The 10,000-nt window shown below is 42.2% G+C and overlaps 1 protein-coding gene across 1 annotated transcript in view; it reads left to right on the top strand.

Annotated features, from left to right (window-relative positions):
- LOC113802995 (neurogenic protein big brain) overlaps positions 1-10,000 on the top strand; it is a 228,513-nt gene that overhangs the window by 4,715 nt on the left and 213,798 nt on the right. The window contains exon 2 of the mRNA XM_070118180.1: positions 2,017-2,150. Within this exon, the coding sequence (XP_069974281.1) occupies positions 2,017-2,150 (134 nt within the window). The remainder of the gene's footprint in view (positions 1-2,016; positions 2,151-10,000) is intronic.

Here is a 10,000-nt window from a genome sequence, read left to right as displayed (position 1 = left end):
TCTTATCTTATCTCCAATCAAAGTCATTTTATTGTATTACCTCCTTTTTTGCTCTTGCTTTTGTGTTTTATCGGCCTTTCCTTGGGAGATCCTGTTCCCCAACCGAGGTCGTACAAATATATAACCTGTTGCTCTCTCTCTCTCTCTCTCTCTTTCTTTCTCTGTGTCTTTCTCTCCCCTCTCTCTCTGCCTGTCTCCTCTCTCTTTCTCTTTCTCTCTGTCGGTCTGTGTGCATGTATGTATGTTTGTCTTTCTCTCCTCTCTCTCTCTCTCTCTCTCTCTCTCTCTCTCTCTCTCTCTCTCTCTCTCTCTCTCTCTCTCTCTCTCTCTCTCTCTCTCTCTCTCTCTCTCTCTTTCTATATATATATACATACATACATACATACATACATACATACATATATATATATATATATATATATATATATATATATATATATATATATATATATATATACACCTCCGCCTTTGGCACACCCGAAGGTTGAGCTAGCTGTTGGAAAATACAATTTTTGTTGTGAATTGTTTTTGTACATTTTATTATTCATATGTGTTTATGCTTGTAATTTACTGTGTTGCAGAGTTCTGATAATGTACTTGTTTTATTCACTTTGTCGTACAGTTTGTCCGTCTGGCTCTCCTGTCTGTGTGCATTTTATCTTAAGTTTTGTATAAGTTATCCCTTAAGTTGGCAGAGTGTATAAGTTGTTTTGATATACAACTTCCTGTTGACATAAAACCCAATTGTGAACAGACACAGAAGATAAACATTTCACATTTCAATAAACCTCTTTTGTGTACTGTTTTCTTGTTTATTTTTGGTTTGTTTTTTCACGGTATTGTTCTGTCATTCATTCTTAATCCTCACAAATTTTGAAAGGACGTTTGGGAAGACACATGAAGTATGAAAATATAAAGAGCGATTATTTTATCGTTACGACTTTTATAATGAAATTATTTTTTTGAATACTAACTGCATATTAATCTTATGTCTCTGAGGCGAAGTTAAAGAAACTCTGCTTTATATTTTTTTATTCTTCGGGTTGTTTACTTTTTTGTTTTGTATTTGTTTTATTATTGTCTTATTTGGTTCGTGCGTTTTTTTTACCTTTTTTTTGTTCTGATTTGTTTTCTTCCCCCTTATTTTTATTATATACTTGTTTATTTGCTGACTCAGGTCGGATGGCCGGTGGCAAAGAGAAAGTTCAAACATTTGTTCATTTTGACCATTTTTAGACTTCTAAACAAGGTGGGGGGAGACTGACGATGGAGGAAGTTCATGTTCATGTTTTCTTCTCATTTCTATCTATTTTCTCTCTCTCCTCTCTCACTTTTCTATTTCTTTTTTCTATCCCCCTTTCTCTCTTTCTCTTTCTCTTTCTCCCTCTTTCTCTTTCTCTTTCTCTTTCTCTCTCTCTCTCTCTCTTTCTCTTCCTCACCCTCTCTCTCTTTCCCTTGCTCTTATTGTAGTTATATTTTCATATATATATTTCCGTTTTTTCATGCTAAGGGGTTATTGATGTTGACAAATAGGCCTAGCGCACCCTAAGAAATACTCGGAAGTTATAATAGTTAAATGCGACTACCATGTTTCCCCCTAGTGGCATAGGCCTAAAAAATTCCCCAGTATATACTCGCACTTTACCTGCTGTGTCCAGATCATATTCGTACAAAAAGTGCGTTACAAAATACAAATGTTATTACTTCCTTTTCAGTTTATCAGTTTGTGCGTGTATTTATGTGTATGTATATACATGTGTTTATATATATATATATATATATATATATATATATATATATATATATATATATATATATATATATATATATATAATGTGTGTGTGTGTGTTTTCACCACTCACCCCACTTTTTTTTTCTCCGTCACCCCATTCTCGTTTTTTTTTCCTCGCCCCATCACCTCTCTCTCTTTTTACCCACTTCACCCCCCATTTTCATTTTTATTTTTCCTCTCTTTTATTGTTGACTCACCCCCCTATTTTCTTCTCCTCCCCCCAGGTCTCCGGAGGTCACGTGAATCCTGCAGTGACCGTGGCTCTGGCAGTGACTCGCCGCGTGTCTCCCCTGCGTGCCGCCATGTTCGTTTTGGCGCAGCTGGGAGGTGGCATCGCCGGTGCCGCGCTTCTTTTCGGGTGAGTAGGGAGTGGCACTCGTGTCTTGGGGGGGGGGGGAGGGGTGGGTGGGGGGAGGAAGGGGGGAGAGGGGAGTTAGTGGGGGATAGATTTTTTTGTTTTGGGGGGAGGGGGTTGTGTGTATGTGTGTTTTTTATGGTAGGTGGGCGTGTGTGTGTGTGTGTGTGTGTATGTATGTATGTGTGTGTGTGTGTGTATGTGTGTGTATGTGTGTGTGTGTGTGTAGGTGTGTTTGGAGGTTTTGTATGCATGTAGGCCTATATGTATATGTCTCTTCTCCCTGTCACTTTCTTCTATTTCCCTACCTACCTCCTTCTCTCTTTCTCTCCCCCCCCCTACCCTCTCTCATTCCTTCTTTCACACCCTTCCTCCTACCCACCGTTCTCTCCCATCCCTCGTGCTTTAATACTCTGCCCATAAATCACTACAAACTCACCGCCAGAATCACTGTAAACCCTTTCCCAGTCACGACTATGCTAAAGTCGTCTCGTGCCCCTCCCCCTTCCCTCTCTTTCGCTCTTTCTCTTTCTTTCCCTTCTTTGTATTTCTTTCTTTATCTTTCGCTCTATTTCCTCTCTTTCTTTTTCGCTCTCTCTCTCTCTCTCTCTCTCTCTCTCTCTTCTCTCTCTCTCTCTCTCTCTCTCTCTCTCTCTCTCTCTCTCTCTCTCTCTCTCTCTCTCTCTATCTCTCTCTCTCGTCCTCTCTCTCCCTCTCTCTCTTTCCCTCTCTCTCTCTTTCTCGTTCTCTCTCTCTCTCTCTCTCTCTCTCTCTCTCTCTCTCTCTCTCTCTCTCTCTCTCTCTCTCTCTCTCTCTCTCTCTCTCCCTCCCTCCTTCCTTCCTTACCCTTCACCATCCCCTCCCCTCCCCTCCCCTCCCCCCTTTCCCCTCCACTTTCCTCTCCCAGCAGACAATACCCTCACCCACCCGCGTTCTACCCTTTGACCTGACCCCTGGGCGCCCATCTCGGTGAATCGCGGGTGAAAGTGTGGGTCGGGCAGATGAGATGGTGGGCGGGAGGGTGAAAGGGTGAAAGGGAGTGAAGAAGAGTCGGAGGGAAGGTGGGTGGAAGGGGTGGGAGGAAGGGTGAATGGGGGGGGAGGAAGGAAGGGTGGAATAATGGAATGAGGGTGTGAGGGAGGAAGGGAGGGAAAATGGGGGGAGGGGGAGGAAGGAAGGGTGGAATAATGGAATGAGGGTGTGAGGGAGGAAGGGAGGGAGAATGGGGAGGGGAGGAAGGAAGGGTGGAATAATGGAATGAGGGTGGGAGGGAGAATGGGGAGGGGGAGGAAGGAAGGGTGGAATAATGGAATGAGGGTGGGAGGGAGGGAGAATGGGGGGAAAGGAAGGGTAGAATAATGGAATGAGGGTGTGAGGGAGGAAGGGTGAGTGTATAAGAGTGGAAGGAGAGGGAGGGAGTAGTAGAATGAGAGGGTGAGAGAGGATGAGAAAAAGGATGTGAAGAATGAAGAAGGGATATAGCGAGGAGGAACGGAGAGAGGAGGCGGCATGGAAAGGGTAAGAGAGAAGGGAACAGAGTGAGAAAAGGGGGAGAGGAAGCGGAGAAGAAAATGAAAGAGGGAGAGGAAAGACAAACTCGGAATACACGGATAGAAATGTAGTAACAAAATAAGATAGCGGGAAAGAGAGACAGAGAGAGAGACAGAGAGAGAGACAGAGAGAGAGACAGAGAGAGAGACAGAGAGAGAGACAGAAAGAGAGACAGAGAGAGAGAGAGAGAGAGAGAGAGAGAGAGAGAGAGAGAGAGAGAAAGAAAGAAAGAAAGAAAGAAAGAAAGAAAGAAAGAAAGAAAGAAAGAAAGAAAGAAAGAAAGAAAGAAAGAAAGAAAGAAAGAAAGAAAGAGAGAAAGAAAGAGAGAAAGAAAGAAAGAAAGAGAGAAGGAAAAGGGAAGAGATAAGTTTAGGAGAAAACAGACACCAAAACTGCCAAACGCAAGAATGGACCGAGAGAAAGGGAAGAACTGGGGGTCAAACAAGGTCATCGTTTTCACTCTCAACCTCTTCGCCCCCACACGTCTCCCCATATTCCCCCTCCCCTTCTCCTCAAAATCTTGTCCGTCTCCCCTCTCCCCAATCTTCCTTCACCCCCTACCATTCATTGTCATGTCCCTCCCCACTACTAGTCTTCTCCCCCGCTCCCTATTCTTTCTCCCCTCTCCCCCTAGTCTCCCTACCCCTCCTATTCTCCCTACCCCCTCCTATTCTCCATTCTCTCCCTTTCCATTCCCCAGTCTCCCTGCCCGCATCCTCCCTTTTCATCTCCCAACTCCCCCCTCCCTTCTCTCCATCTCCCAACTCCCCCTCCTTCCCTCCTCCTCCTCCCCTCCCTTCCCTCCATCTCCTTACCTCTCGCCCTTCTATATTTTAGTAGTTTCATTCCCTCCCTCATAATGTGGTTAGTCTCCCCTAAGCGGTGGGCAGCCTTCGTGTATGTTCTATGAGGTTATGTAATCAAATGTTCCTTTGGATTATGTTTTTTTGTTTTTTTTCCTTTTGTAATCTTGGGCGAGTTTTATGAAAGTGGAGAGAGAGAGAGAGAGAGAGAGAGAGAGAGAGAGAGAGAGAGAGAGAGAGAGAGAGAGAGAGAGAGAGAGAGAGAGAGAGAGAGAGAGAGAGAGAGAGAGAGAGAGAGAGAGAGAGAGAGAGAGAGAGAGAGAGAGAGAGAGAGAGAGAGAGAGAGAGAGAGAGAGAGAGAGAGAGAGAGAGAGAGAGAGAGAGAGGCGACTTAATTAAGGTATTTGTTTATTTGTCTTTATAGATGTATATATATGTTTGATAAAATGACTTGTATGTAAGATTGATAGGGAAAAAAAGATAGAAATCTGTTGGTTTTCCAGTCTGTATCTATTATATTATTATCTGTATCTGTATCTATTATACATCGTGTGTATGGATAGGTTGATAAATACTAGATTGATGGGTCGATTGATTGATTAGACGAAACCAAGTTAAGGTGAATATGCGATAAATGGAACGGAAAAATTAGGCCTATATATATATTTAAGTAAATCATTCGATATATAGGCCTAGGCAGAGAGTCTAAATAACCTGGATAAAAAGAAATGTGATTTTGGTCTTTTTAGAAAGTGGTGCTTCATTAGATAGGCCTATATATTGAAGTAAATAATTCGATATATAGGCCTAGGGAGCAAATGATAGTAAATAACCTGGATGAAAAGAAATGAGATTTTTGACTTCTTAATAAGTGTTGCTTCATTAGATAGGCCTATATATGTATTGAAGTAAATAATTCGATATATAGGCCTATATGTACATTGAAGTAAATGATTCGATATATAGGCCTAGGAAGAAAATGAGAGTATAATAACCTGGATGAAAAGAAATGCGATTGTGTCTTTTTAGAAAGTGTGGTCTCGCGGCTCCGGTCTCAATAAGAAACCGGTATTTTTACATATATGGTTATACTTTTACGACCGCGAAATATTATCATATACGAATTCACACGCACACGCACCTTTGTTACGTAGGTAGATACATACATACATACACATACATACATACATACATACAAACATACATACATACATACATACATACATACATACATACATACATACATACATACATACATACATACATACATACATACATACATACATACATACATACATACATACATACATAGACTGAAACAGATCGATAGATTGATTGATTGTTATATAAATAAATAGATATGTAAGTTGATGAATAGATTAAAAGACAGTTAGTTACATAGGTAGAGAGAGGGAGATAGATAAATAAGATTGATGTAGATGAATAGATAGATAGAGATACGGGTATGTAGTTGTAAAGATAAATAAGTAAATAGATAGGTAAGCAGAGAGAGGGACAGGGATAGCGAGAGGGGAAGAGAGAGTGAGAGTAAGATAAAGAGTAAAAGTGAGAACCAGAAATAGAAAAAATAAATGAAGATCCCTTTGTTGATATGTGATATTTGTATTTCTTTAGAATTAAGGAATGTTACCACGTTATTTTCTGGAACAGGGTATCGCGTACGGGCCGAGAAACAGTAAAGAACACACAGCTGTATTTAATTACAATGTTATTTAATTATATTGTAGCGTCTTGTTTGATGTTGCAGGATAATCCTTATTAGACAAATATATTAGACGTTGTAAGGAGACGAAACAGCTGTTGAGATAGTGAACGGGGCGGGGATCGGGGGGTAGGGGGTGGTCGTAAACAGCTGTTCTTGAGAGAAGTCGGGATTTTTTTTTTTTGGGCGGGGAGAGAAAGAGATAGAGAGAGAGAGAGAGAGAGAGAGAGAGAGAGAAAGAAAGAATTGAGGAATAGAATAGAGATATAGGGGAGAGATAGTAAAAGGGGGAACAAAAGAGGAGACAGAGGCAGAGAGAGAATTACGTCATCGCTATTATGACTGTTCCCCTTTTCTCTCTCTCGCATATTATCCCATCGTCTTGAGAAAATGGCGGTTCGCACGACATGTGATTCTGCCCTCGCTGGCTCTCCCTCCATTTTCTTTCCTTTTTCGTCGCTTTTATTCTGTTTGTCCTCTTTCCTTTCTCGTTTTCTTCTTTTCATATCTCTCTGCTTTTCCTTCTCTCTCTCTCTCTCTCTCTCTCTCTCTCTCTCTCTCTCTCTCTCTCTCTCTCTCTCTCTCTCTCTCTCTCTCTCTCTTCCTCTCTCTCTCCCTCTCTCCCTCTCTCCCTCTCTCCCTCTCCCTCCTCCCTCTCCCTCCCTCTCCCTCCCTCTCCCTCCCTCTCCCTCCCTCCCTCCTCTCTCTCTCTCTCTCTCTCTCTCTCTCTCTCTCTCTCTCTCTCTCTCTCTCTCTCTCTCTCTCTCCCTCTCTCTCTCTCTCTCTCTCTCTCTCTCTGTCTCTCTCTCTCTCTCTCTCTCTCTCTCTCTCTCTCTCTCTCTGTCTCTCTCTCTCTCTCTCTCTCTCTCTTTCTCTTGAAAATTAACTCGTGTCGACCTCCATACCGCAATCTTAATATCAATTTTGAACACGCATACATACATACATGCATACAGACATACAAACGCATACAAACATACATTTTGAACACGCATACATACATACAAACATCATACATACATAATACATAATACTTAATACATAGATACAAACATACATACATACATAATACATAATACTTAATACATGGATACAAACATCATACATACATAATACATAATACTTAATACATAGATACAAACATACATACATACATAATACATAATACTTAATACATGGATACAAACATACATACATACATACAAACGTTCAAATATACATACATACATACATACATACAAACGTTAAAATATACATACATAATACATACATACATACATACATACATACATACATACATACTAACATACATACATACTAACGTACATACATACTAACACACATACGTACATACATACATACATACATACATACATACATACTAACACACATACATACATACATATTAACAATAGAGTCCATGTAGAGGCCGTATCCTCTCCCAGCAAGTGCCAAGGCGTGTGCGAATCTACCGCCATGTGTGCATTTAGAGGAAGATGGCGCGCGCTCGATCTCTCGCTGGAGGACATTTTGGCGGGAACTCTGGTCGCATTCGCTTTGTTTTTTTGTCTTGTTTTTAGTCCCTTTTCCCACGTCCCCCTTTACTTTCCCTTATTCTATTATTCCCTTTCGGTATTTTCTCCTTTATTTTCTCTCTCCTCTTCTTTCTTTCTCTCTCCTTCTCTCTTCTTTCATCTCATATCCTCTCTTCCTCTCTCCTCTTCTCTCCTCTCCTCTCTCCTTCCTTATCCCCCTCCACCATTCTCTCCTCTCCCCTCCTCCCTTATCTTCTCCTCACCTTCCCCAACCCCTAAGTGACCCTCCCCCTCCCCCTCCCCCTCCCCCTCCCCCTTTTGCTTCCACCGCCCACTGACCACCTTAATAATCACCCTCTTGGGCCCAGGGGGATCGTCCCGGGGTCATTGTTTGGCCCCAGCACGCGCGCAAATCACTCCCCTCCCCTCCCTTCCTGCTTCCCCCCTGCCCTCTACCATTCCCCCTGCTCCCCCTGCCCTCACCACTCCCTCTGCTCCCCCTGTTCGCCCTGCCCTCACCACTCCCCCTGTTCCCCATGCCTTCACCACTCCCCCTGCTCCCCCTGTTCGCCCTGCCCTCACCACTCCCCCTGCCCTCACCACTCCCCCCCTACTACCCCTACTCCCCCTGCTCCCTCTGCCCTCACCACTCCCCCCGTCACACCTCCACCATTCCCCCAATTGGGAGGGCTGAGGGGTAGGGGGAGTGGGAGGGACAAGGGGAAGGGGGGACGTTAGTGGCGTTTCTTGTTTTCGTTTTCTGTGAGATTCTTTGTCTCTTGTGCTTTGTCTTCCTTCCTTTCTTTTTTTTAGTCGTTTTTTTTCCTATCCTCTGTCTTCATCCTCCTCTTCCTCTTCCTTTTCCCTGATCTTCTCATCCTCTGCCTCTTCCTCCTCCTCCTCCAACTCTCCCTCCCTCCTTCTTTCCTCCCTTCCTTCCTTCCTTCCCTCTCTCCTTCTTTCCTTCCCACCTTCTCTCCTCCCTCCTTCATTCCCTCTGTCCTTCCCTCCATCCCTTTCTCCTTCCCTCCCTTCCTCCCTCCTTCCTTCCCTCCACCTCCTCCTATTCTCCCTCCCGGCCTCCTTCCCTTTCTCCTTCCGTCTCTCCCTCCTTCCCTTTCTCCTTCCGTCTCTCCCTCCTTCCCTTTCTCCTTCCGTGTCTCCCTCCTTCCCTTTCTCCTTCCGTCTCTCCCTCTTCCCCCCATCTTCCATCCCTCCCTCCCTCCTCCTCCTCCTCCTCCTCCTCCTCCTCCCCCTCCTCCTCCTTCCCTCCTCCCCTCCTCCTCCTCCTTTCCTCCCTCCACATCTTCCCGCCTCCTCACCTCAGCCACTAAAAGCCTCTGTTATTTCTGACCTCTTGCCATTCCCCCATTTTATTGTTATTACAGTTCGTCACATTCTGAACTTTTTTTTAAGGGTGGTTTTCGTCGTCCAATATTTGTCATTTTTATTTTCACTATTATTGTTATTATTGTTATTAGCATTATTGTTATTAGCATTATTATTATTATCATTATTATTATTTTTATTATTATTATTATTATTATTATTATTATTATTATTATTATTATTGTTGTTGTTGTTGTTGTTGTTGTTGTTATTATTATTTTATTATAGTATTATTATTTTATTATTATGGTTGTTATTATCATCATCATTGTTATTGATGTTATTTTATTTCAGTTATTGTTGTTGTTGCTGTTAACATTATTATTATTATGGTTGTTATTAGCAGTATTGTTATTAATATTATTAATGTTTTTTTGTTATTTCATCCCGGGATTTTTTATATAAATGAACGAATACGTGAATAGATAATTAATTAAAGTAAGATTTTAAAGAAGTAAACGAAAAAATGTATATACTTAAAATGCATAATTAACTTTCTAAGTCGAGCTGGTATAAAGAAAAAAATTAAACCTGCGCTGAATATTTTTTATTATTGTTTTTCTTTTTTATTCTTTGTTTCATTTGCATTCTTTTGGAAGAGGAAATCGGATACGAATGAGGGAGAGAAGAGCAGAAGAAGGGGAGAGCAAATGGGAAGAGACGAGAGAAAATGAAAGAAAGAGGGTGCAGAAGGAAATTTGAAAAAGATGAAGACAAGGCGAAGGAAAAGGAGAGGTGGTTGGAAAGGAGGAGGAGGCGAGAGGAGAGGAAAAGGGGAGATAATAGAGAAAGGAGAAGAGGGGAAAGAAGATGAAAGTGAGGAGGGGAGAGGGAAGTATAAATGATGAAGAG

This window comes from Penaeus vannamei, chromosome 41, assembly GCF_042767895.1.
Source record: "Penaeus vannamei isolate JL-2024 chromosome 41, ASM4276789v1, whole genome shotgun sequence".
In the NCBI taxonomy this organism is placed as follows: domain Eukaryota; kingdom Metazoa; phylum Arthropoda; class Malacostraca; order Decapoda; family Penaeidae; genus Penaeus; species Penaeus vannamei.
Note: the sequence above shows the minus strand (reverse complement) of the source record. Positions and strands in the feature narration are given on the sequence as shown.